At 44.5% G+C, this 26,739-nt stretch overlaps 4 protein-coding genes across 4 annotated transcripts; 3 read left to right on the forward strand and 1 right to left on the reverse strand.

Annotated features, from left to right (window-relative positions):
- Window positions 1-179: 179 nt before the first annotated feature.
- On the forward strand, window positions 180-2,590 carry LOC310796175 (zinc-binding protein A33-like; the record flags this gene model as incomplete). Its single annotated transcript, XM_083658315.1, has 5 exons — window positions 180-284; window positions 484-720; window positions 1,597-1,616; window positions 1,725-1,867; window positions 2,019-2,590. Coding segments are annotated over 5 exons (1,077 nt in total), but the record flags the coding sequence as incomplete, so codon positions are not given.
- Window positions 2,591-4,030: 1,440 nt separating this feature from the next.
- On the forward strand, window positions 4,031-10,243 carry LOC310796176 (hyaluronan-binding protein 2-like; the record flags this gene model as incomplete). The annotated part of the gene is made up of 12 exons (XM_083658316.1): window positions 4,031-4,090; window positions 4,654-4,729; window positions 4,882-4,992; window positions 5,112-5,228; window positions 5,358-5,468; window positions 6,564-6,735; window positions 7,776-7,873; window positions 8,243-8,600; window positions 8,734-8,876; window positions 9,283-9,420; window positions 9,640-9,785; window positions 10,076-10,243. The coding sequence occupies 12 exons, from the start codon at window positions 4,031-4,033 to the stop codon at window positions 10,241-10,243; spliced, it is 1,698 nt and encodes a 565-aa protein (XP_083514442.1).
- Window positions 10,244-11,239: 996 nt separating this feature from the next.
- Window positions 11,240-16,382, forward strand: LOC310796177 (hyaluronan-binding protein 2-like; the record flags this gene model as incomplete). Its single annotated transcript, XM_083658317.1, has 10 exons — window positions 11,240-11,299; window positions 12,655-12,805; window positions 13,473-13,595; window positions 13,680-13,851; window positions 14,239-14,330; window positions 14,424-14,862; window positions 15,206-15,342; window positions 15,454-15,594; window positions 15,861-16,003; window positions 16,203-16,382. The coding sequence occupies 10 exons, from the start codon at window positions 11,240-11,242 to the stop codon at window positions 16,380-16,382; spliced, it is 1,638 nt and encodes a 545-aa protein (XP_083514443.1).
- A 299-nt stretch (window positions 16,383-16,681) lies between these two features.
- LOC310796178 (tripartite motif-containing protein 72) lies at window positions 16,682-19,493 on the reverse strand (the record flags this gene model as incomplete). Its single annotated transcript, XM_083658318.1, has 6 exons — window positions 16,682-17,292; window positions 17,941-18,074; window positions 18,171-18,193; window positions 18,344-18,577; window positions 18,678-18,773; window positions 18,930-19,493. The coding sequence occupies 6 exons, from the start codon at window positions 19,491-19,493 to the stop codon at window positions 16,682-16,684; spliced, it is 1,662 nt and encodes a 553-aa protein (XP_083514444.1).
- Between the last annotated feature and the right edge of the window lie 7,246 nt (window positions 19,494-26,739).

Raw genomic sequence — 26,739 nt, forward strand, 5'->3', positions numbered from 1 at the left:
GTCACGTCATAAACAGTCACTTCCCTTGCAGCCGCCGCTGTTAGTCAAGATCTTCTCCATCGTTCATATTGAGCTAAAAACCCACAATAAGGTGTGAGTGAGCTGCTCCTGCTTCCGCCACACGTGGTTGGACACATCTGGCTGACTCAATTGAATTGTGCTGAATATGTGTGCAACCCTCTCTGCAGGCGATGTTAGAAAGACACCAGGAGTGTCTAAAGAGGCAAAGGGAGGCAGTGAAGTACAGGCTGAAGAAGCTGGCTGCACGGCAATCCGAAATCACAGTAAGTTGTGTTTGGACTGGCCAGATAGACATTTCTCTACAACAAGATTTTTTTATTTTTTATGGTGACATGAAGTTGGTATGTCAGTCATGATCTTTGTACAAACAAAGAACATTGCAATAACAGCTGTGGACACTAGGCTTTATGACATAATATGCTCGTCATTACTTATACACTGAGTGCATGTGGCCTGACTCAGAAAAAGTCTTCAGTGATAAGGGAGAGCATCATAAGGACATATGAGGAGATCCAGAGGGTCTTGGAAGAGGACATGAGGATTAGCCTGGCCTACCTGGAGATGGAGGAGAGGGCAGCTGTCTCTGCCCTGGATGGGCTCATGGAGAAGAACTGCTCCCTCATCCAGGAGATAGAGCAGGACCTGGCCAGACTCTCGGTGGAACTGGACCAAATGGACATCATGCAGCACAATACAATGGTGAAATGAAATAAAATATACTTAACAGTGGCCACATCCGGACACCCTTGCTCAAATATGGACACAAAATCTTTCATTATGAAATGTTTTATTTAGCTTCTTAAATGTGTACTGTCACGGTGCCCCAGCTATTATTATTATTTGATTAAACTCAGCGTTGTTGTCTAGGTCTCAAAGGCCACCAGCCAGTTCGCCAGACAATTAAACCAGTGCCTATTTGAGCGAACCTTAGCCATAACTTAGCAGAGAGGGCAAGGGCATATACCTTAGGTCCAGCATGTGTTGATTACCCCCCGGGCGGGCTGGTATCATCTCTCCTTGGCATCAGGTTGATCCACTGGGCCAGCGCGGGTTCTGCTGTTGGGCGGCTGCCAAAGCAACCTGACAGATGACTAACACATGTAACATACACCGAAGAACATTTATATGGGGGTTCAGTTCATTACATTTCAGTGCGGTTACACAGTCACTAGTTCACTAGTAAGGCCATTATCTTCAGTTTGGTGTCCAGCTTATAGGTTGCATCCATGTGGCATTCTGCCAAGCTCTCAAATGCCCCACTTGCTCTCACTTCCTGCTTCCTGATGGAAGTGACCCCTGAGCGCTAGGTCGGCCCGCCCTCAAGTCAGGCCTCAGCCAATCAGCAGCTCAAAGTGACAAACATGGCACCTAACCAATCCAACCGTGACAGTATGATTTCATGTCACTTGTCTTTCGGCACTAGAAGACTGGCAACTGCATCAAGGACAATATGTCTGGATTTGGCCACTGATTTGTGAGTGATATGAAAATGCAGTTGAGTTCAGAGTTCATATAACCTCGCTGATTTCTCTGCTGTTTTTCAATCTTCCTTCTCTTACCCTGCATGTGCACCAGGACACAGAGATAGGGGACAGGTATGAAATCCACGATGAAGTAGCGTGCAAACTAATTAATCAACCATCTGCTCCAATATAGCGCAGTGGTTGATGTGGTCTTTCTCTGTGCGGTCTGTCTCCTCCAAGGGTGATGGATCTGCTGAACAGGACGGACCCCAGCAGCATGCACCTGGACGAGGCCAAAGCTGACCAAATCCTCGGCCTCACCAACAACATGCTTCTGCTTATCCGCTCCCAGACCCCCATCACCAAGAAGCTCATCAAAAGCTGTCAGTTCACACATTCATCACTATACTGTTTCATTCACTGTACACTGTACTGACTGACAGTTAATCTGACCAATGAGAGCTCATAAATGATGCGATCGATCTGACGTGTCACAATATCCATGTAAAAACAGCCTTGGATTTGTGTCTCCAGATTCCAGTGAGGTGTGTCTGGATCCGGAGACGGCCCATCCGAAGCTGATCATCTCGCCCCAAGGTGACAGCGTCACCTACACAGACACCTGGCAGGAAGTCCCCGACCTCCCCGGGCGCTTTGACACCACCCTCAACGTCATCAGCGCGCAAGGCTTCAGCTTCGGCCGCCATTACTGGGAGATCGACGTGACCGGGAAGACTTACTGGGAGCTGGGCCTCACCTATCCCAGCATCCCTCGCAAGGGCAACGCGGAGGACTGCTGGCTGGGCCGCGGCAACGAGTCCTGGTGCGTGGAGTTCTTTGACGGGGAGTACACCGCCTGGCACGGAGGGGTGCCCCATCAGCTGCCCGTCACACAACACTTCTGTCGTATCGGGGTCTTGTGTAGTTTCCCTGCAGGGTTGGTGACGTTCCTCGGGGCTGACAACATGACCCCACTGTTCTCCTTCTGTGCAGGCACCTTCACAGACTGCCTCCATCTAGCGCTGTGTCCGGGCCACGACCACAAGGGCACCAATGCCAAACCTATTGTGATCTGTGCTGACACCACTCCTACCAGTGCTCTTTGATTTGTAGCTGCTGAGGAGGACTCATAGTCATTTCTCAATGCTGCTGACCACAAATCGCTCCTCTTTGAAATAAGAAAATAAACTCTCTTCAATCAATGAAATGTATGGTAATGCTTTTTAAGGTCCTTGTAATAAGTGTTAATTAATAGGTAATACGACCCTTATAAGGTGCTTATTAACAATAGTATGTGTAATGAGACTATGTATGTATACATATACATACATTCATACATACTTGCATATATACAATTTGTAAATTATAGCATCATAAACATGTTTATTGTTAACAAGATATTTATGAGCAATTATAAGAAACTTGTTACCAATTTATAGACTGCTTAGGATCATTAATAAAAGCCTTGTGAGTTTCTTATAATTGTTTATACTATAGCATTACAAAAACACATTGAGTCTTACTAATACCGATTTTATTATCGTTCTTACGCAGTCTATAAATTGTTAACAAGTTTCTAATAAGTGCACAATAAATGTGTTCATGATGCCATGATTAACACATATATAGTCTTAATATGGCATAATAGTGTTAATAAGGGCCTTATTACCTATTAATTAACACATTACAAGGACCTCAATATAAAGTGTTACCAAATGTATTTCAGATGTCATACTAAAAGAAACAGGTCCAGCTGATATTTTTGTGTCAGGTGCTGAAATGTAGTAACAAGTCGTGTTAACACCACACATCCCAGTGCGCCCACATTTATTTAGCAGTGTGAAACACCACCGTCATGACGGTGATTTCTGTGTATGAGTTTCTTCCTTTGTGACAGAGTTTGTCTCGGTATTGACAGAGAAATGTCTCACTTTTCATCGGAATCCATAAAAGTGGCTGTTGTGTACAAGTGGTGACGTTATGGCATATTTAGGTGGGCATACGACACCATCATACTATAAGAATTCTGCTTCGCTGGTCTTGTAAATGTATCAAGAGAGAGAGATCTACGAGCACACTGTACAGTTTATCCTGAGATGCACCTACCGGATGTGGAGCCAAAGTCTAGATTCAAACAAATAATTAGCTCTTTGCAAATATGCTCTCTGAGCCTTTGTGTTGCAATTGAACGCTTGCTGCTGCCTGCCTTTTTTTATGAACCATGTGGTGCACACAAATTCAAAATGAATAATTGTTCAAAGGGTGGCAAAGAGTGATGACCTCCATTTTGTGCCATATATTTGTTTGTTATTACTGTCCGCTGCTATGGTAGAAGCGTGAGCATTGTTGGGTTGATATTACTAGAAGAGCCTATCCCAAGAATACGGTCCAGATCGATAGAATTGACTCAGCAAGAGGCCCGGAATACCCTGGCAAATACAAAGGTTAGTGTGCTTACACGAGTGTTTGGAGAAAAGTGTGAGTGATCTGCCAGACGGGCATCCTCTGATTTCACTCTGCCAGGTGTCCCCTGATCCACTGCCATCATGAACCCAAGGCTCCTCTTCTTGTGCCTGGTCCTCGCGGTGCTCCTCATACCTGCTGACGTACGTATTCAGAGCTTTCGTTTACTTCTCTATATTTGGCACAGTGCTTGAAGTCAAGACTGGCAGTTTATACGGCATATTGAGTAGAGAAATAAATGTACAGATGTATCGACTTATTTACAACGTCGTAAATGTTTGATAATGTATTTTGCTGTGAATAAAACACAATAGAAGAATACTGAGCATGTATTCATTTCTTTATTATGACTAATGTGCTCATATTTCTTTTTATCAGCTGATAAGACGTAGACACAAACATAGGACTAATGATCCTGACCCTGACAGAAAACACAAGTTCCGTGTAAGGTATAAGGATATAATTGAAGGTAAGCAATTTACTTGTTTTTATATGTACAGGAGTAGATGAACATTTGATATATTTTATTCATTGTGGAAGTCCTCAGAATACTGTACTCTTGTATACACTACTGCATTCGGAAGAACGGGGAAAACATCTCCCAGGTGAACTTAGGTTTAGGTGAAACGCTTTGGGTTAAAAAGAGAGACACACAATCATGCATCGCATTTAACAATAAAACCATCTTTTAGACATTTTCTTTCAGCTTGGTTATGACGATGATGATGACGACGACGATGAACATGATGCAGATTGGATGGGTGAACTTCAAGACCCAGCAGGTATGGTATTGACCATCAAACAATGGAACAATAACAATCTTTTCTTTTTAAATTTCACATGCTTTCCCATGGCATACTATTACAATGTAAAGTGATGATGTAACAGCTATCGTATCTCGTGTTTCCTCCTTTACTTTGCTCATATATCTCAGGACAATGCAATCCAAACCCTTGCCTCAACAATGGCGTGTGTGAGCAGAGGGGCAGGAGTAACTTCAAATGTCACTGTCCCAGACCTTTCAAGGGCAGGAAGTGTGAGCAAGGTTGGAAATAATTCTCTCTCCCTCCAGGCTGTTATTGTCCTCCTGCAAAGGTTACTGGCAGTCAAAAATAATTTAATCACGAAACACCTTCTTTGTTGTCATCCCTGCTAATCCCGCAGGTCCCAAACGTTGTAAGAAAGGTATATGTGGGCGTGGCGAGTGTGTCCTGACCTCTGCCCCCCCTTTCTATGAGTGCAAGTGCAAGGAGCCCTTCCACGGTCCAGGCTGCTTGGCTGGTGAGGGGTGTCTTTCTTATCCCAACAAGAAACTACAGTCTGAGTCTACAGTATTCCTCTTTAAAAGAGTGGTCAGTTGCAGTATCCAAATGCAAACTCTCTCTCTCTGTGTATTCTTTTCTGCCAAAGTTTCACCGTGTGAGCCTAATCCATGTAAGAATGGACGGATATGCATCAGGGATGGAATGGACTTTGACTGCGAGTGCCCTGTAGGGTACAGAGGGCGTTTCTGTCATGTTGGTAAATACTGCACTCTACATGATCTTCCAGCATAATACCATATATACATTCTTATAACTCATATAGAGAGGCCAGGGCCGGCCCGCCCTATATGCGAACTAAGCGGCTGCCTAGAGCCCCAGGATTTGCCAGGGGCCCCCTCATTTTTTTTTTTTTTTTTTTTTAATAAACATAGGCTATAATATTATAGGCTGTGTGTGGTAGTTAAAACATAGGTTGACGTTTATTTATGTTTGTAGTTTAAACAAAAACATAAATACTGTAGGCTACATACAGTACAACACAAAAGGCTGTTATTTACCTTTTGTCGCCACCTGGTGAGTAAATATATATGTAACTAAAACCATTACAATTGACAACCGGTCCTGCATGTATCTACCGGTCCTTGGCACAAAAAAGGTTGGGAACCCCTGGTTTAACTGACCTGGCAACCCCTATGGCTGCTGGGTTCTACACGCTTGCTTGACACTGATAGGGCTACAAACGAGCGTCATCATCGTCTTCGGCACTGCCCTGGCGGGCAGCACCGAGAGTCCCTTCCTTACACCACCCCCTACTTACAAGTACTTCCAGCGCGGATGCCCCCAAACCCCCGCCCCTGGGAGGGGGCCCCTAATCTATATCCGGCTTAGGGCCCCCAGATGGCTATGGCCCTGAGAGAGTCAAAGTGACCGCCTACTTCTTGCTTCAGCACTGTACCGGAGATTTTCATCCACCCTTTATTTTACCTTAGGCATTTCGTAAAATGCTTATAGAAATAGTTGTAGGCTACTTGTTCAAACCAAACGGTTCAGCTATATTTAGAATCGGGAGGCCATAGGACTTTCACTCGGACCAAAACTTTAAAAAAAAAACATAGAAAAAATATTTTCTTGAAAACCCAATTTCTTTTAACGTTTTGGTCCAAGTGAAATGTTATGTGGTCTCTCCTGTTTCTAAATCTATCTGGACCATTTGGTTTGAACAAGTACAACTATTTTTTATAAGCATTTGGGAAAGTAAATGGCAGATGAAAAGCTCTGGTACAGTGCTGAAGCAGGAAGTGACGTTCACTTTGGCTCTCTATACTGACTGATTGTGGTATATTTCTGCTAGGCCCGGGTGACTGTTATGAGAATGAAGGAGAGTCGTATCGTGGCACTGTGAGTGAGACAGAAGAAGGAGATGAATGCCTACACTGGAACTCTCACTTCATCCTGGAGAAAGGTGTGGATCCCTTCGATACCTTTGATGCCGCCGATGGACTGGGCCCTCACAACTTCTGCAGGTCAGCTTTCACCAGAGATGAGAAAAGTACACACATTCTTTACTTAAGTAGAAGTACAGTTACTTGTCTAAATAAAGACTCTGGTAAAAGTAGAAGTACTGATTCAACTTGTTTACTCAAGTAAAAGTAAAAAAATGACAGGCTCTGAAATGTAACCAAGTAAAAAGTATTTATCTCGGCTGTTTCTGTGGAAAGCTAACTGAACCTCACGTCATATTAAGATAAACATAATTGCTGTGCGCTGCGTCCGCTCAATTCTGTGGTGGGGACTCTGGACACGATGAACCGAGCACACATGGACACTACAACACTCTTCAAGTATAGTAGTAGGATTGGCTACAGGTGGCGTATGATGATGGCATTTAATCTCTGGTCCTGGATTTGTTTGAAACACAGTCACTGAAGAACTCAATCTAGGAAATGAAAATGAATAAACTTCAAGTCAGTTATGGTGGAGCACGAAGTCCTTCATCACTTGTGTTAAAGGTAGGGAGTGGACTTGGATCAGGCGATGTGTGCCCAGCGCTTGGCCGATCCAGATCCGACACACGTGGGCCAGACTGCGAGGACATCTCTTGGCCTCCAGAAAGACCCTGAGAGCGTTGGGACCCGCCCTCTCCTCCAGCTGTGCCTGCTCCAAGGTCACCAGGGCCGGGGTCAGCGCCTAGCAGCAGCTGGACGAAGGCCGTATTGCACCTGTTATGCAGCACATTATCCAGCAGGCGAGAAGACACGTCACAGGTCAGAACGCCTGTGGCCTGGAGCAGCGGACGGAAGCAGTCCAGGCGGTTGCGTTCAGCACTGATGTAGAGAGACCTCTTGAGGGTGTGATCGATGTCTATGTCAACAGTAACAGCAGCACCAGCAGCATCAGCGTGGGGGAAATCCTCCCGTTTTCCCCCACGGCCACACACACACACACACACACACACACACACACACACACACACACACACACACACACACGTTACCGGAAGTAACGTGACCGACTGTATCTATGAAAGGGGATGCTGCTCACTCAAATCTTTTGTCTGACCTAGAAACCCAGATGGAGACGCGATGCCCTGGTGTTTCCTCAGAAGAGGCCGTAACCTGTTTTGGGACTACTGTGATGTGACAGAATGTTCTCAACACACAGGTAAAGTTAAAGGTAAAGTCCCACTGATTGTCACACACCCGACTGTGCGAAATTTGTTCTCTGCATTTGACCCATCCCCTGCGGGAGCGGTGAGCGGCAGCAGCGCCGCGCTCGGGAATCATATGGTGATCTAACCGCCCAATTCCAACCCTTTGATGCTGAGTGCCAAGCAGGGAGGCAAATGGGTCCCATTTTTTGATAGTCTTTGGTATGACTCGGCCGGGGATCGAACTCACAACCTCCCAGTCTCAGGGCGGACACTCAAACCACAAGGCCACTGTGGCAGGTCGGCCATTAACTTGTCAGACTGCATTCTGAGCGAGCAGAAGGTCAGCAACAATAGCCATGTTATTTTGTATGCGTTTTCAGGTGTGGCGCCCACCGCTCCGCAACCCCAACCACCCCAACCGCCAGCCACCCAGCAGCCAACTGCCAAACCCCAACCTACAGCAGCTATCGACCCCGACAATTCAGATGAGGATGAAGCTTGTCCCTTGCCGCCTACAGCCAAACCCTTCACACCACCTGACCAGTTCATCACCTGTGGAAAACCTCAGCCGAAGAGGCCCATTACCCGGATCTATGGGGGTCTGAAGGCCCTTCCCGGGGCCCAACCTTGGCAGGTGTCCCTGCAAGTGAGGCTCAAGGGCTCCAACCAGGTCTACCATCACACCTGTGGAGGGGTTCTCATCGACAGCTGCTGGGTACTGACGGCTGGACACTGCATGTGAGTGAAATCATACCAAATGCATACGTGAAACAATGCAAAACCTAAATTAATTCTGCACACATGCAATGTCAGATCACACCTGCTGGCACAATATTTATGATCCTGTCACGTGTTGCTTGTGTTTGATCAGTGACCCAAGAAACGACATGCAGGTGGTTGTTGGAAATCTGAATCTGGATTTGGAAGATCCCTCAGAGCAAACCTTGCAAGTGGAGCAGGTCATTAGGCATGAGAACTACAGAGAGACTCTTGAAGCTGTCTACAATGACATAGGTGATGATCAAGATACCTGGCTCTCTCCCTCATTTCATTAGAAACAAACTGATATTGCCATGACTAATATGATTTAATGGCCGATATGAGGATTTAAAGTCACACTGAAATGGCATTTTGACTTCCCTAATTTGACGTATTCCTGGGGTTGAATCATTCAAAAGTGGCTAACAGTGTAAATCAATGGGATAGCATTATCTTTAAAGGAAATAAGTTTTGTGGAGAGGTTGTGTGTGTGTGTGTGTGGGCGGGGGGGGGTCTACTCTGTATGCCATGAATTAAACACTAATAATATGCTGTTTTCCAGGTACGAGAGATTTAAATATAAAAATGCAAGACACTTTTGCAATATTTTTGGCGTGTATTGTCCATCGTTATGACATGAACCTGAACTGTCCCCTATCAGCTTTGCTGAAGCTGAGAGGTGCCGGCGGCACTTGTGCCAATGAGAGCCAGTTTGTGAAGACGGCCTGTCTGCCTGCTGCTGCCGCGCTGAATGATGGGACGGAGTGCACTATTTCTGGATGGGGTGCCACTGAGACATGTATGACTCTTTCTCCATTCAGCCTCAGCATGTGTCCTTAAATAGTCAACTTTTCACTTTTGCATGGCTTTCATAGGCGCCGCTGGGGCCATGATATGTCATTAGGCACTTTTTTGTAACAACACTGCAGTGTTTTTGTCAATGTTCCTTTTAAATCCCTCATTTCCTCCCCCCCCCCCCCCCCCCCCCCACACACACACACTTCCTTCCCGGTGATAGCTCAATATGGTTCCAGCCACCTGCTGGATGCCCAGGTACTGCTGATCAACCAGAACACGTGCTCTGGAAGAAAGGTCTATGGCCAGGTCCTGGACAACAGCATGTTGTGTGCCGGCCACCTGCAGGGAGGGGTGGATTCCTGTCAGGTTTGTAGGGGAAGCTGTGTGTGTGTGTGTGTGTGTGTGTGTGTGTGTGTGTGTGTGTGTGTGTGTGTGTGTGTGTGTGTGTGTGTGTGTGTGTGTGTGTGTGTGTGTGTGCGTGTGCCCGTGCGTGTGTGTCTATGCGCGCGTGCGTGACCACTGACTACCCAACTTGTTTTTTTAATAATAATCATCATCATAATCATCATCATAATCATAATAATGTCACTAGCGTGCCATATTGCATTTTCCATCAGTAGGCTACGCGTGGTCACCTGGTTTCTCTGATGTTCCAGGGCGACTCTGGAGGACCACTGACATGTGAGGAGAACACCAGCCATGTTATTTATGGTCTGGTGAGCTGGGGCGACAAATGCGGGAGTGCCAACAAGCCCGGGGTCTACACACGGGTCACTCACTTCCTGGACTGGATCAAGTCAAAGACACAAGCAGCAGCCGCATAAGCAAGATGTTATGTAACAACATGCCAGCCAGTGTAAATGGGGCTCAGTTGTGAATGGGAGCAAGTTATTTTCATTATGATTTATGTTTTGTGTGTTTTGTGTTGTTGCTTCTGGAATTTAAATGTTCAGGTCTCAAAATGCAACTCTTCACAACTCATATACTTGCTTGTATAAGAAACTTGAATATAAATGGAGAGAGTGAGGACTGAAGGTGTAATCAAAATTAGTGGTAGTAGTTGATTTTTTTAAAGGACTTCTTAAAGGAAAACTTCAAAACTGCAGCAATCTCAAGTGTCTTTTTTATTTCTATATATAACTGTCATTTTATACAGAGACAATGCTATATTATATACAGTATATATGCTATAATACAAATACAATATTTCTATTATATTTCTATTTCTATATCTATTCTGTTGTAAATCAGATAATATATTTTTAATACTATCCACGTGTACTAATGTGGAAATCATAGTTATATATAATTATTATGCACATGCACTGACAAGTAATGGCTTACAACACATAACTAAACCCAGTAAAGCCCTGAGGTGATGTTAACCCATTGATACCTGATGCAGCATTTGTGTGTGTATCCCTTTAAGACCGCGAACCGCGTTAACGCGGTTCGCGGTCTTAAAGGGATACGCACACAAATGAGGGATAGACACGCAAATGCTGCATCAGGTATCAATGGGTTAAGTGATGAAACATTGCATTGTCATATGAGAGGACCCATGTCTCGTCCTGTCTCGTCTCGTCTCGTCTCACAGTATAACAATACGGTACGTCCATAAAGAACAATAATAATGAAGCTTTATGTCTGGTCCGTCAACTCTTATGAAACAGACTTGATACTATAGCTCAGTCTATACAAGTCGAGTAATACAGGTTTGTCTGGCTGCGTGGTACGGTACATAAAGATTTGGAGGAGGGAGTAAGTGATCCACTAGACGATAGCTCTCTGCCGGGTCTGCTGCACTGATTCACTGCATCATGAGTCTGAAGCTGCTCCTCATGTGGATGTTCTTGGCCGCGTTCATCGTACCTGCTCAGGTGTGTCTTGCATTCTGTTATTGGGACTTTTATTGGAGTAGCAGCATGGAGCAGTCAAAGAATGAATTTTATTGTTGTTCTTCTCTCATTTTCAGTGTCTCAAGTTTGAGTTTTTTTTTATTCATTTTGGGGTGAAATAATATTAAAACAAGCAGCAGATGTGATGTTGAACTCCCTGAATTGGTATAGGAGAATTTAGGACCTTTCAGAATTGTCTCAATAATGTATTTTTGATCTCACATGGTGATTTTTTTTTTTTGATCTGATCAGTCAAGAAGATTTAGGTTGAGAGAGCCAAGGTTCAAATCACCTCCTACTCCTACAAGCCGACCCCGGAGCAACTTTGACATTCTTTGTAAGCAAGCATATGATAATATCATACCTCCATATGTTATCATTTATGGAAAGAGATCGGGGATGCAAAAATATATACACTTTTGTTTCAAATAGTAGATTACCCAACCTATGATGACGAAGATGTTGATACAGACTGGGTTTTCCATCTTCAAGAGCCAGACGGTGAGGAATTGACCTCAAAGATAAATGTATTCAGAGAAGCACATTTGCTTGTATGACCTGTGAACAATCACTGCAACCTGTAGAGTCATATTTCCTTACCCCCTCCTGCAATGTGCTTATACTTTAGGTCAATGCAATCCAAACCCCTGCCTCAACAATGGTGTGTGTGAGGAGACCCTATGGAGAAATTTCAAATGCAACTGTCCCGAGCCGTTCAAGGGAAAGAAGTGTCAGAAAGGTTTGTAAAAAGCCTCTTGTGTTCCTGCTTTCATTTATTTTCCTTTTCACATTTCTTCATTGATCAAGCACAGTGTGTCTCCATTGAGGGTCTGTCTTCAACAAGGATTACATTATGACTTTAGTGGGGTGGGAGAAAAGATAAATAATCATGCTTATAATCATTGTAATAAGTGCTTTTATTCTGAAATACGACATAGTTGCAGCCTATATGCTCCCTTTAAAAACTGGCTGCCGTGCATCACCCAGGTGGGTGCTACGCATCCATGGTGGATGAGTTGAGTTCCCTCCCCTGATATGTGAAGCGGTTTGAGTGTCTTGAAAGGCGCTATATAAATCCAATCAATTATTATTATTATTATTATTATTATTATTATTATTATTAATAATAATTATTATTTTTAAAAGCAAATCAAATGAAAAAGCTTAATTGGGGAAAATGAATATCATGCGTTGGTGCTTTTGAAAATCATGTCAGTGCCTGTATCTTCACGGGAGCTGTAATTCTTCTGAACCTGAATATCTTAATTAATTGACACTTGTTGTTGTTGTTTTGTTCTTGCAGTACCCAGACTTTGTTTGTTTGTTTGTTTTTGCAGTACCCAGACTTTGTTTGTTTGTTTGTTTTTGCAGTACCCAGACTTTGCAGGCGGGGTACTTGTGGGCAGGGCGATTGTGTGCTGACCACCACTGCCCCTTTCTACGAATGCAAATGCATTGAGCCCTACCAGCTCCCAAACTGTGTAAAAGGTTTGAAAAACACACCACCTAGATCCTTAAAGGAACGGCTCACCCTAAAATCCAAAATACATTCCCTCTCGCCTGTAGTGCTATTTATCCATCTATATTGTTTTGTGTTAGTTGCCTGAGTTTTGGAGATATCAGCCACAGAGTTTCTGCCTTCTCTCCAATACAATGGACCTGGATGGCACTCGGCTTGTGGTGCTCAAAGTGCCAAAGAAATACATTTGATAAACTCAACAGCAATGTCTCTTTCCAGAAATCATGACCCCGTTACTCAAGATAATTCACAGACCTTATTATAAGCAGTTTCATGGAGGAACTATTTTCTTTTGACCAAACTACAACCGCTAGCTGCTCGTTAGTTCCTACATGAGTCTGCAAAAGAAAATAGTTCCTACATGAAACTGCTCACAACAAAGTCTGTGCATTTTCTGGAGTAACCGGGTCATGATTTCTGGAAAGAGACAATGCTGTTGAGTTTTTCAAATGTATTTTTTTGGTGCTTCGAGCACCACAAGCCGAGTGCCATCCAGTTCCATTGTATTCAAGAGAAAGCAGACATCTCTGCGGCCGATACCCAAACCCCTTAGGGTGAGCTGTCCCTTTAACTTTCATCTCTCCATTTGATCAAAAACGGTGTTAAACTGCCATATCTTTGCTTTTCTCCCTACAGCTGCTGAGGTCTGTAATCCTAGTCCTTGTCTGAATGGCGGCAAGTGCGTCAAAGAATGTGATCACACTGACGCCTTCAGCTGCGAATGTCCCTCAGGATTCTCGGGACATTTATGCAATGTTGGCAAGTATCTCCTCTTAATGTTTCACCTCTTTTCATTCTGTCCGTGTCCCTGTATGTTCTCACTTACTGGGATGTCCCCACCAGGCCCAGCAGACTGTTATGAGGAGAATGGAGAGACATACCGCGGGACAGTGAGTGAGACAGAAAACGGGGCTCGGTGTCTCCACTGGAATTCCTTCTTCATCCTGCAGAGAGGAACCGATCCGTTCACTAGCTTTGAGGACGCCGATGGACTGGGGCCTCACAACTTCTGCAGGTGAGTCGGGTTTAAATAACACACACAATACACGTCATGCAAAGCTGTATCTCAGCGATTTACTGTAATTTCCATGACGATGGGGGTGTGTCAACGCTGAGTTAAGTTTGAGAGGAGAGATCAAATCTCCTGAAATTGAAACCGACATTAAGGAATGACTTACTTGAGATTACTGGCAGTAGTAAGCCTACCTATCAATTCAACATTCCCTTTCAATTCACCTATCAACATCAGTTTTCGCCACGTACAATGAGTCTACCGGAGTTGGTCTCAGGGACAATGGTTCAGAAGCATATTGACAGGCACTAGATTCTTTAGTGAATTCAATACGTCCACAGAGGATAAAAGGAGAGGAGCTCTCACTCTCACACAATGTTTATGACCCAGAAACCCAGATGGAGACAGACAGCCGTGGTGTTTCATCAAGGATGGCCGGAGACTACATTGGGAGTACTGTGGCGTGAAGCGGTGCTCCGCAGGTCAGCCGCGCACACACCTCACACTACATGTCCCCCTGCATAGACAGATGCTGTGAAGAAGAACTAATTATGTCCCTTGTCTCTTTCCATCAGTTGAGCCCACCCACCTTCCTCCCACGCCAACAGACGGCGGACCCAGTGTATCTCCCACACCAACAGACGGTGGAGCCAGTGAGTCTCCCACACCGACAGACGGTGGCGCCAGTGAGTCTCCCACACCGACAGACGGTGGCGCCAGTGAGTCTCCCACACCGACAGACGGTGGCGCCAGTGAGTCTCCCACACCGACAGACAGTCTGGTTGAGACCACCACTGAGCGCACCCCTGGGGGGCCGCGGTTCTCCACCTGTGGCAAGCCTCAACCTACAAGGGTTATCAACCGCATCTACGGCGGTTTGAAGTCCATCCCCGGTGCTCAGCCTTGGCAGCTGTCCCTGCAGTCCAGACGTAGAGGCTCTGACGGATACTTTGAGCACGTTTGTGGAGCGGTACTCATCAACAGTTGCTGGGCACTGACAGCTGCCCATTGCATGTAAGCCAAATGTCCAGTTAATCAAGGTGTTACTAGGCAACCAGTCACTAATTAATTTCACTAATCACTAATTAATCTGGTATGAATTCAAAGTGTTTCCAGGCTGAACACTCAATTCAAATGAGTGGAAGGTTGTTCAATAGTGTTTGTACAAGTGGGCCTCTAGCGGAGCTGGTCTATCACTGTTGAGTGAGGTTGAAGCGTTGGAAGAGATTGAAACGAGGCTACTAGTAACAGTCAATCATCAGTAAAGGTCTTAATAGGAAATTGAAAATGGCTTTCAAATCATGTATGTTGGTATTGCTGTAACAGCTGTGACCCTGCCACTTCTGTGTTTCCACAGTGAGATGCACAAAGAGATGCAGGTGATGGCCGGAGGACTGACTCTGGATTCAGACGAGCCCACAGAGCAAATCATCGATGTGGAAAGAGCCATAACACACGAGAACTACGACTTCCTCACTAATTCCAAAGACATAGGTAAATACAGACGTGCCACTTACTTCCCTGCTTTCAATGTAACATGCAATGTCAGTGCCATTGATATAATAACAATACCAACATAATTATCTCTCCTCCTCCTCCTCCAAGCTCTGCTGAAGCTGAAAGCCTCATATTATAATGGAAGCTGTGCCATTGAGACACAGTTTGTGAAGGCTGCGTGTTTGCCCGATGCTATACTGCCTGATGGGAAAGAATGCACCATTTCTGGATGGGGTTCTACTGAGAATGGTAAGTGAAATGGTCTATACCTTTGCTGCCTCATCTCCTCATCTTTCTACTCAACAGTCTATATGAGATGACAAATTCCACATCACACACTCTCTGTGTGTGTCCACTCCAAACTTTTCTCCAAACATGCAGAACTGATAGCCAGGTCAGATCTTCTGTCCTCATGTTATTATGGTATATCTTCACCCACCAGTGAAATGGTTTTAGACCAGGGCTTCAATGACATCTGGCTATTCTTCTCAATGCCTCCTCACCCGATTTAAAAGCTTCTGGCTCCAACCACCTGCTGGATGCTGAGGTGCTACTGATCAGCCAGCGAACCTGCACCCGTCCTGACATCTACGGAGAAGCCCTGGATGAAGGCATGCTTTGTGCCGGGTATCTCAAGGGAGAGGTGGACACCTGCCAGGTCAGTGGGGAACAGAGGAGCAGATAGGGGGTGTGATGCATTCAGATTGTACTCTATTCAGACAGAAGGTGTCTATGTACACAGCACAGTAGTATCACGTTACGAGTTAGAATAATAGGCTAAAATTAAAGTGTCTCTGGAGAAAGGCAGCACCACTGTTGCCGTGAGTTGCTCTCACAGGGCATTGTGTTTGCTGCAGGGCGACTCTGGAGGACCGCTGACATGCGAGCATGAGGGCAGCCATGTCCTCTATGGTCTGGTGAGCTGGGGAGACAACTGTGCTCAGGAGAACAAGCCTGGGGTCTACGTACGGGTCACTTACTTCCTGGACTGGATCAAGACAAACATGGAAGCTGCATACATATTATCTATGCACTAGATAATATTTGATGAAATATGTACGACACTGTTTATGAAATACCACCTGCAGGGTGCGAGGGGCTAATTATTTTTGAAATGTATAACCAACTAATAGATTAAAATTGTAACCTTGTAAAAAAAAAGACTGGTGATGGTATCTATATGGTAATGGTAGTTTTGACGGCAAACACATCTTCACAATGTATATGGGATTTCAATCATGCTATTTACTGAATATGAACACAGAAAATGAACACGTTTTTTGAAAGAGTTGTAGATCAGTGTGTTCACAGCAGAGTGAGTAGGATTGTCTTCTTATCATGAAGGGAGTTCATCCTCCTCTGTGTTGACATGCCAGTCCCAGTAGTCTTTAAGGCATAACAGGGCGAGAGGCTGCCTGTTGTTGAGACCATTCACATCAATGCAGGGGTTAAACATGGGATAGAGAGGCTCTGCACACTGCACAGAGAAACTGTGAAGAAGTGTTAGAGTGTCAGCATCATAGAATGACAGCGCCCCCTTCTGGAGATCCGCCAGCATGCCCAGCTTCCGGACTCTCTTCTCGCCGACTGATAGCGGCTTCTCCTGGGTATCATGGCAGGCCAGGTACTGTCCGTCTCCATGGTAGATGCTCCAGGACGTCTTGCTCACACCCAGGCTGCAGCGGCTCTGAGTCGGATGATCTCTCCCAGGGATTGGGCCCGTGGTCACACCAATCAACCAGTAGGGTTTTTCCTGGACAATGACCTCCCAGTAATACCGTCCAGAAGTAAAACTCTCCTGAGCCAGGACGCAGTACTGGGAGTCGAATGGCCGAGGGCTTGGAGCCTCGCCGAGAGGCTGCCTGCTCCAGTGTACGCGCTTCCTGTCATGGGACACTTCCAGTTTGGGGTGGGCCGTCTTGGAGTCCAAAGTCAGAGAACTTAGATCTGCAAATAAACATGCCACATCCCCATTCAGTGCACATCTACACAGATATTGAGGTCTACCTTTAGATTGTGTCGTGTGTCGGGAGGATCACTCTATTCCCCCCAGTTCCCCTCCCCCTGAACAGGACACATACCCCGCCACCGGCTTCCTACCCGCAGACACGGCCAATTGTGTCTGTAGGAACGTCTGACCAAGCCGGAAGTACCGCTACCGGGAATTCAACCCGGGTCTCCGCAGTGGTAACGAGTGGTAAGTGAGTGCTTTTTATGCCGCATTCATGTGCTCCTCGGATATATCGGATTTACCGTATTTACGAGTTGTGAGCACATGAACGGCCCTTCAATGTCGTATTTACCAGTGGGAATTTCGGAGATTGCGATGCTACACGAGTTTCCGACGTTGTGACGTTGCATGAGGATTCGGGACTACAACAATGGCAGGAAGTATGGAGTCCGTGGCACCAATTGACTGTAAAAAGTTATATATTTTGTTTTTCCGTTCATACCATGTTTGTTGCTCTTTCCGACCAGGGAGCACTTGAACAGCGTCCTGTCGTAATGACCACGTCACCCCTGGTAAATCCGATATATCCGAGGAGCACATGAATGCAGCACATAAGATTGTGAAATAGTAGATCATGTACTAACATGACCACATCCTCGGGAAGTGTTGGGACAGAGCCACAGAAATGTCATCCACCAGCCTCTCCGCTGTCCTCATCCTCTCAGGGTCGCACAGGTCTCTGTCTACTTCCTGGATAGGTGCTAAATCAAGAGGTTTCCTACAATAAAAACTAAAAAACCATTAGAGGACAAAAGTCATATTTCCAGACTAAGCAGTTGGGATAGAAAACAATTGGAGTGAAGAATGAACTCACCCAAGACGGTGTGCTGTGATTTGCTGTCGAAGATAAACATGGCATGTGCATATAACCATGGCACCATGGCATGCACATTGAGATCACACTTTTTTCAACAAAGTTATGAAATGTAATAACACCGGATCAACATATAACACACTGACATACTATATTCAGCAGCATGAACTTACCTGCAGGAATCTCAGATCATTGGTTTCTTGGAGGAGCGATTTGCTGGAGGCCCGGAGGGCGTCTATCTCTTTGATGTGGGCCGCCATGACGCCCCTCTGGGCCTCCAGCCACTCGGTCATGCAGCTCTCCTCGACGTCTATGATCTGCATCATCAGGCGCTCGTCGCCATCCAGCACGTAACGGATCCTGCTGTACTTGTCTGAGAGTCTCTCTCTGAAATCCGCAGCAGACTTCTGGAAAATTTAAGAAAACATATCTTTTTAATGCATGTGCGAGCCTGAGGTGGTGCATTCAAATATTATTGGGGAAAAAAGAGATCTTCTCCACATGTACCGCTGTTTCTGTATACAGTGACTCCAACTCCTTGATGGCATGTTCTGCTTCACTTCTTCTCTTCAGCAGCTGGGTCATAGTGGTCTCTAACATGCTCTAAAGACAGAGATACAAGAGACCTATAGAAAATAAATATCCTGGGAAATAGAGAATTGACCATGACAGCTAAGAGAAAATCAAACCCTCTGCCTTGTGACAAAACAATAATCAGATCATATTTAATTTAAATGCATGCCATCTGTGAGTCTTCACCTTGAAGTCAGAGCAGGCTTCGTGCAGCTGGACAGCTCGGTGGTTCTTGTGCAGGCCAACCAGGACACACATACAGCACACAGGGGCCCTCTCCTCCATGCAGAAGACCTTCAGCTCCTCGCGGTGCTCCTGGCACTTCAGAGACAGCGGATCTCCTGTCACCTCCACCACCGTGTGCTCCCTGAGAGCCGACCTCTGCTGGTGCAAAAGAGCGTGGGCCTGGCACAGCGAGGCGTCACAGGTCAGACAAGTCCGTACGGCCGTCGACGCCGTCTCTATGCAGTGGTCACAGCGGATTGGTGTCTGCAGCTCTGCTGCCGGTGGCCTGCTGGTGATGAAGTTCTTTACATTGGCCTGCAGACTGGTGTTTACCTCCAGAGTGAGGTTGGAGGGAAGGAAGATCTGACACTCCGGACAAAAGAAAGGACCGTCCTCTGAGATGTCCGCGTCCCAGACATCCCGGATGCAGGTGAGGCAGAAGTTATGTCCACATGGGAGCGTCACAGGGTCTGTGAAGAGGTCCTGGCAGGTGGGACACTTCAGACTATCCTCAAACGTCCCCATAGCTCTGTTTTGCACCTGTTATTGCTCCTCGGTCTGCACTGTGCTCCTGGCCTTCCTGCTCATGAATCTTTCATAGAGCTCGTTTGGCACACACTGCTCAACACTGCTCATGTGCCTGCGTGTCATATTACTAACATGAGATGATATCTCACTCTCAACTATTTCAATCTATAGTGTGGCCTCACAGGAGGCCACTCCATTTCAGTAATAATGTATCTGAAACAAAATGATGTTGGTTGTATTTCTTCCTCTTTTTTTTTACAGTTGTGGTTGGGCCAAGGGTTTAATGTCCACATACAATGTCACTTTTGAAAAACAATATGTAATAGTTTGTTGCAGGCAGGTTTTTTTTTTTTTTTTAATATTTAGGGGGGGGGGCTTTAATTAGCAGTAGGCTACTTCATCATGAAAATAAAAATGTTTCTCAATTTATCTGTGCTAGTAAATGAAAATAAAAGACATATGAAAACAAATACATTCCCCCACTGGGATAATAAAGTAACATGACAGTATAGACTCTATACTGTCATGTTACTTTATTATCCCAGTTTGCAGCTATTTGTATACTCTATACTATAGAGTATACAAATAGCTGCAAAGAAAAAGGAATAACAACAACTAAACTAAGTCAGTGCAAAGACTTTATTGATGCACAGATAATGATAAGGGAGGATGTTGGAGGGGGGAGTGAAGCATCTGCCCACAGATGAGAAACCAATGGAAAAACCTGATTATGCCAATTTTCTTCACTTGCTGCGTTTGCGAGTGATTCATCTGCGTCAGGGGGCATTTTCTATCCTCCCTAGCGTGCGTGCGCATGCGTGTGTGTGTGTGTGTGTGTGAGAGTGAGTGTTGTATCAGCTTGTCTGCTTTATAAATAAATAAGTACAAAACTTTATTCCATAAATTCAACAATTTTTTTTAGCACAAATTGTGACAATTAACCCCCCCCCCCCACCACACACTCACACACACACGCACACACGCACGCACACACACACACACACACACACACACACACACACACACACACACACACACACACACACACACACACACACACACACACACACACACACACAAGAGGCGACTATAGGCTTAATAACCTATTGTTTCCAACTGTGCGGGTTATGTGAGAAACATGGGGTCTGAAAGATTGAATCAAGCATTATTTTCACATCTATTCATCAAACACAGACATCATACACACAGAGACACATGCAAGTGAAAATAAAGTTTTCTTCTGGGGACCCCCTGAAGCTCACTCAAGCACCCTAACATCTAACATCACATGTGGACTTCCCCTAGCCCTATAATAATATTAATTGACTACATCAACGATGAAGCTGAACAGGCATCATGCTAAGCACTGGAAGTTTGCACCCAATTCACCCATTTTTGTGTCTAAAATGCAGGAAGTAACACAGGTGCAAGCAAGACATTAATTAGGGCACAATTAGTGTTCTGCTTGCACCTGTGTTACTTCATGCCTTTTCTGACACAAAATGGGTGAATTGGGTGGGGAGTGAAATGGGCTATTGACTGCACCACCCACCATTCAGCTTGACCTTATTGACCTTGAGAAGTGGTCCCCTGAGAGCTCCATGGTGCTGCACCCCAAGAAATGCAAGTTGCTGAAAAAAATTAATGCAAAGAAATGAAGGTAGGCTATATTAGCCTAATTAATTTAATAAGCACAAACGTCCCATAAATGTCATACAGTAGGATTGTCTTTAAATCAAAACCATATCCAAACACATAACATCTTTATTAACAGTAGACTATTGTACAGTATTACAAATGTAAACGGAAAACAGAAATAAATACAAAACAAACGTCCAAGATTCAACACATTGACAACTGAGGTGTAGTGATGCACTTGAATGCAACATTCTACCACAGACAGTTGGATCACGTGAAACGCTAGTCACACGGGGTGTTTACAACTGTCAGTCGCTGGCCAGCCTCCCCTCCCTTCCGGGAGAGGGGAGGCTGGCCAGCGAGAGACGCTGGACTACACTGGATGCGATTGATATGCGGAAGTAATGTGCTGGATAGAAATAGCGTGTAAGGAGCAGTAGCGTTTTATTTCCTCGGTACTTGAGAAGTTTAATTTACAAACACAAGACTCGTGTGTGCCGATGACATTATCACGAATATATACATCGGGGAATCGGGGCTCTGTTTAACTCTCCGTTTAAGCTAACGTTAGCCTAGCTGTGAAGCTATTGGAGCTTTGAACGACAACGTTTGTGAGTAGCCTATATAGTTCAGGAGGAAACGTTCCTGTCACTGTGTGAAAATGAAAATGTCTAAAGTCCAGAAGCTGCACAGAGAAGCCTTGCCTCCAGCCATCCAGCAGCTGTTGGTCATTAAAGAAGAGGTTCCCGCTGAGCAGCAGGAATGGAGCTCCAGTCTGCACCAGGAGGACACAGAGCCCACACAGATTAAAGAGGAACAGGAGGAAATCTGGACCAGTCAGGAAGGAGAGCAGCTTCAGGAGGACCCAGAGCACCCACACATTAAAGAGGAACAGGAGGAACTCTGGATCTTTCAGGGGAACCCAGAGACCCCACACATTAAAGAGGAACTCTGGACTAATCAGGAGGGAGAGCAGCTTGATGAAGACCCAGAGCCCCCACACATTAAAGATGAACAGGATGAACTCTGGACCAGTCAGGAGGGAGGGCAGCTTCAGGGGGACCCAGAGCCCCCACCCATTAAAGAGGAACAGGAGGAAATCTGGATCTGTCAGGGGGGAGAGCAGCTTCAGGAGGACCCAGAGCCCCCACACATTAAAGAAGAACAGGAGGAACTCTGGACCAGTCACAATGGAGAACAGCTTCAGGAGGACCCAGATACCCCACACATTAAAGAGGAACTCTGGACCAGTCAGGAGGGAGAGCAGCTTCAGGAGGACCCAGAGCCAATTAAAGAGGAACAGGAGGAACTCTGGACCAGTCAGGAGGGAGAGCAGCTTCAAGGGCTGGAGGAGGCTGATATCACCACCAAGTTCACATTCACTGCTGTCCCTGTGAAGAGTGAAGATGATGAAGAAAACCCTCAGTCCTCACAGGTTCACCAAAGCCAAACTGAGGAGAACAGAGAGCCAGAGCCTCTAGCCATCAGTTCAACTGAACAGATGAAAACAGAAGCTGGTGGAGAGGACTGTGGAGTATCAGAACCAACCAGGAACTTAGATCCATCTAGTAATTTACAACCAACTAGTGATCACAATACTTCAGACTCATCTGAACCAGAGACTGAAGACAGTGGTGAAGAACGGATGGGAACTAGTGAACCTCAGTCAGGTTTAGACTCAGAGACAAACAGTGAAGTTCTTGGGAAGAAACACTTGAGTTGCTCAGTTTGTGGTAAAACATTTGGTAATAAAGGACAGTTGAAGTCACACATGATAGGCCACACAGGAGACAAAAAATTTAATTGCTCAGTCTGTGGTAAAGGTTTTACTCGTAAAGGACACTTGAAGTCACACATGTTAATCCACACAGGAGAGAAACAATTTAATTGCTCAGTCTGTGGTAAAGGTTTTAGTCAAAAAGGACACTTGAATTCACACATGATAGTCCACACAGGAGAGAAACAATTTAATTGCTCAGTCTGTGGTAACGGTTTTGGTCAAAGGGGACACTTGAAGTCACACATGTTAGTCCACACAGGAGATAAACAATTTAATTGCTCAGTCTGTGGTAAAGGTTTTGGTCAAAAAGGATCCTTGAAGACACACATGATAATCCACACAGGTGAGAAACAATTTAATTGCTCATTCTGTGGTAAAAGTTTTGGTCGTAAGGGACACTTGAAGAAACACATGATAGTCCACACAGGAGATAAACAATTTAATTGCTCAGTCTGTGGTAAAGGTTTTGGTGATAAAGGACACTTGAATAGACACATGATCGTCCACACAGGAGATAAACAATTTAATTGTTCTCTCTGTGGTAAAGATTTTTTTCATAAGGGAGACTTGAAGAAACACATGATAGTCCACACAAGAGATAAACAATTTAAGTGCTCTCTCTGTGGTAAAGGTTTTGGTCATAAAGGAAACTTGAAGAGACACATGATAGTCCACACAGGAGAGTAAACATTTAATTGCTATCTGTGGTGGAGGGGGGGTTTGAAGATATATATATATATATATATACTGTATATATATTTATATAGTTTTTTTTATATATACATTTATTATTTATATGTTGTCTAAATATTGTGACAAAAACACCCCTGTACCTGCTATCTTTGCCCTGTGGGCAGGATTACAATGTTATATATCTATGTATATACATGTATATCTATGTAGTATAAAATATATTACGTATTATTAAATACATTTCTCTAAATATTGTGCTATGGTGTAAATGTCTGTGACAAAAAAACATCCCTTTATAAGTACCTGCTGTCTATATATATAGCTCCTACATGTAGTTTTCCTTTTGTAGTCTTCTGCAAAATAGTTTTCCAAGTGAGCCTGGTTAGTGATTCAGGCTCCTGGTTCCAGGCAAGAGACTGGTGATGGTATCTAATGACAATGGTAGTTTTGACAGCAAACACATCTTCACAATGTATATGGGATTTCAATCATGCCATTTACTGAATATGAACACAGAAAATGAACACGTTTTTTGAAAGAATTGTAGATCAGTGTGTTCACAGCAGAGTAGGATTGTCTTATCATTAAGGGAGTGCAAGGGATAAAGAGGCTCTGCACTGCACATAGAAACTGTGAAGAAGAGTTAGTGTCAGCATCATAGAATGACAGCGCCCCCTTCTGGAGATCTGCCAGCATGCCCAGCTTCCGGACTCTCTTCTCACCGACTGATAGCTGCTTCTCCTGGGTATCATGGCAGGCCAGGTACTGTCCATCTCCATGGTATATCCTCCAGGACGTCTTGCTCACACCCAGGCTGCAGGCTGTATAATATATATATATATATATATATATATATATATATATATATATATATATATATATATATATATATATATATATATATATATATAGTCTTCTTCCTATATTGTGTGTGTGTGTGTGTGTTCAAACTCACAGGAGCAAGTGGGGCCGTAGTAAGAGCTGTAAAAACGGAAGCCTCGCTCCTGGCCAATCACCGAGCAGTGTGCATGTGCGTGTGTGTGTTTGCGTATATATACTGTATAGCTATAGAGATAGATATAATTCCACTCATGTTTGAGTACAGGGGTGTGAGGATCACTGCACAAATCCGATTGTTGGGTACAAGTTGGGTAGCAGCATAATTACTAAAATAAATAAAACTAATAATATTGGTTGCATGGTCGAGGGTATTGATCCAATGAGGCCACATTAGCGTTCATATAGCCTAATAAACTAAGGAACGTATCGCTCCTGGCCAATCACCAAGCAGTATACGTGCTTCCTGTCCTGGGACACTGCGCGGAGAGGGATTTTTTCCCCCCCATGATGGCGAAGGCTAGGCAAAGGCATGACCCGCCCCTCTCTGCCTCTGATTGGCTGACTGCACTCGGGTGCTCTCGCCTGCTTCCCAGGATGAGATGTGAAAAACTATCTAATGCAATGATTCTCAACCTTTTTCATATCAAGGACCCCCAGTTCAGTCCACATTAGTCCCCAGTTCAGTCCACAAGTTAAGCCTAAATGTATATTACAAAGTCAAGTCCCAAGTATACTTTTAGACACGCAAGTCAAGTCAGAACAAATCAAGAGTCCAGTATCAAGTTAATATTGTAAAGAAAACTAAATATCTTGGACTTTTCAATGCAATATGGTTTTAATAGGATACAAACTTGATTTCTATCATCACTTTCAACTTCAATCATTCCATACAAATTCAGAAATCAGAATTTAAATCCAGTCGTCTACTGGAACAAATCTCATCACTTTCAATCTGAGTCATTTTACACACAACACAAGTGTGTACTCATAACACATTTTCTTTACACTTCAGAAATCCCGCATTTCAACAGCTAAAATATACACATTTCCTCTTCCATCTCCTGTTGAGCTATAGTGCTTAAACTAAGAACGAGAAAAAGAAAAAACAGGTTGTAGGAGTCCAGTTAAAGCAATGGAGACTTTAACAACAGCAACGGTTCTCTGAACTGGGAGATTTAAATCATAATAAAACAAAACAAATCATAAGTGATACTGTACACACACTTATCAGAAAACACATCAATGTCATCTTTGGCAATGTAGTGTGATACTGTTAGATCTCTCTCAGCCCACGCAGCTGCTCCTCAACCAGATGCATCTTGTCCTGCAGCTGCGTTCATCTTCACAAAGTGGCTGCAGACAAACAAGCACAGGAAACATATGAGACATGTCTAGGGTGTGTGTGTGCACAGCTCTGAGTAGGGATGTCACAATATATCGTCCCACGATATATCGCGATATCAAAACGTGACAATATGTATCGTTGAGATGAAATCTCATATGGTGAGAAAAAGAAGCTGAACATGGTGGCACTGATCTGCATCTGATTGCATGCTCGCTCTCCTTTTCATTGCTTTGTTTGAACAGACGAGGGACGTTACAGACATGGAGGATGAAATGGTGAAATTACTCAAATTAGCGTGAAGGATGCCCCCTCAACTTACAAATCCATCGCAAAAAAATATTGTTAAAATATTGTATCGTATTGTTATCGTGAACCCAATATCGTGTATCGTATCGTATCGTATCGTGAACTGAGTGTATCGTGACACCCCTAATTTATAGACAAAGGTGCACACCTGAAGTGTGTTGATATCATGTATGGGCAGTATTTTGAGGGTTTTTTAAGAGGATCTGCTGTTTCTCGTCTCTCATGAGGCATCAAAGGGTTTGCCTACAGTTTCTGACCCATACTGTATGTTATGTCTCATTCAGTACAGTTTCTGACCCATATGTCATGTCTCATTCAGTACAGTTTCTGACCCATATGTTATGTCTCATTCAGTACAGTTTCTGACCCATATGTCATGTCTCATTCAGTACAGTTTCTGACCCATATGTTATGTCTCATTCAGTACAGTTTCTGACCCATATGTCATGTCTCATTCAGTACAGTTTCTGACCCATATGTCATGTCTCATTCAGTACAGTTTCTGACCCACATGTCATGTCTCATTCAGTACAGTTTCTGACCCACATGTCATGTCTCATTCAGTACAGTTTCTGACCCATACTGTATGTCATGTCTCATTCAGTACAGTTTCTGACCCATATGTCATGTCTCATTCAGTA

The sequence above is a fragment of the Poromitra crassiceps genome, assembly GCF_964638095.1.
Source record: "Poromitra crassiceps genome assembly, chromosome: 22".
Taxonomy (NCBI): Eukaryota; Metazoa; Chordata; class Actinopteri; order Beryciformes; family Melamphaidae; genus Poromitra; species Poromitra crassiceps.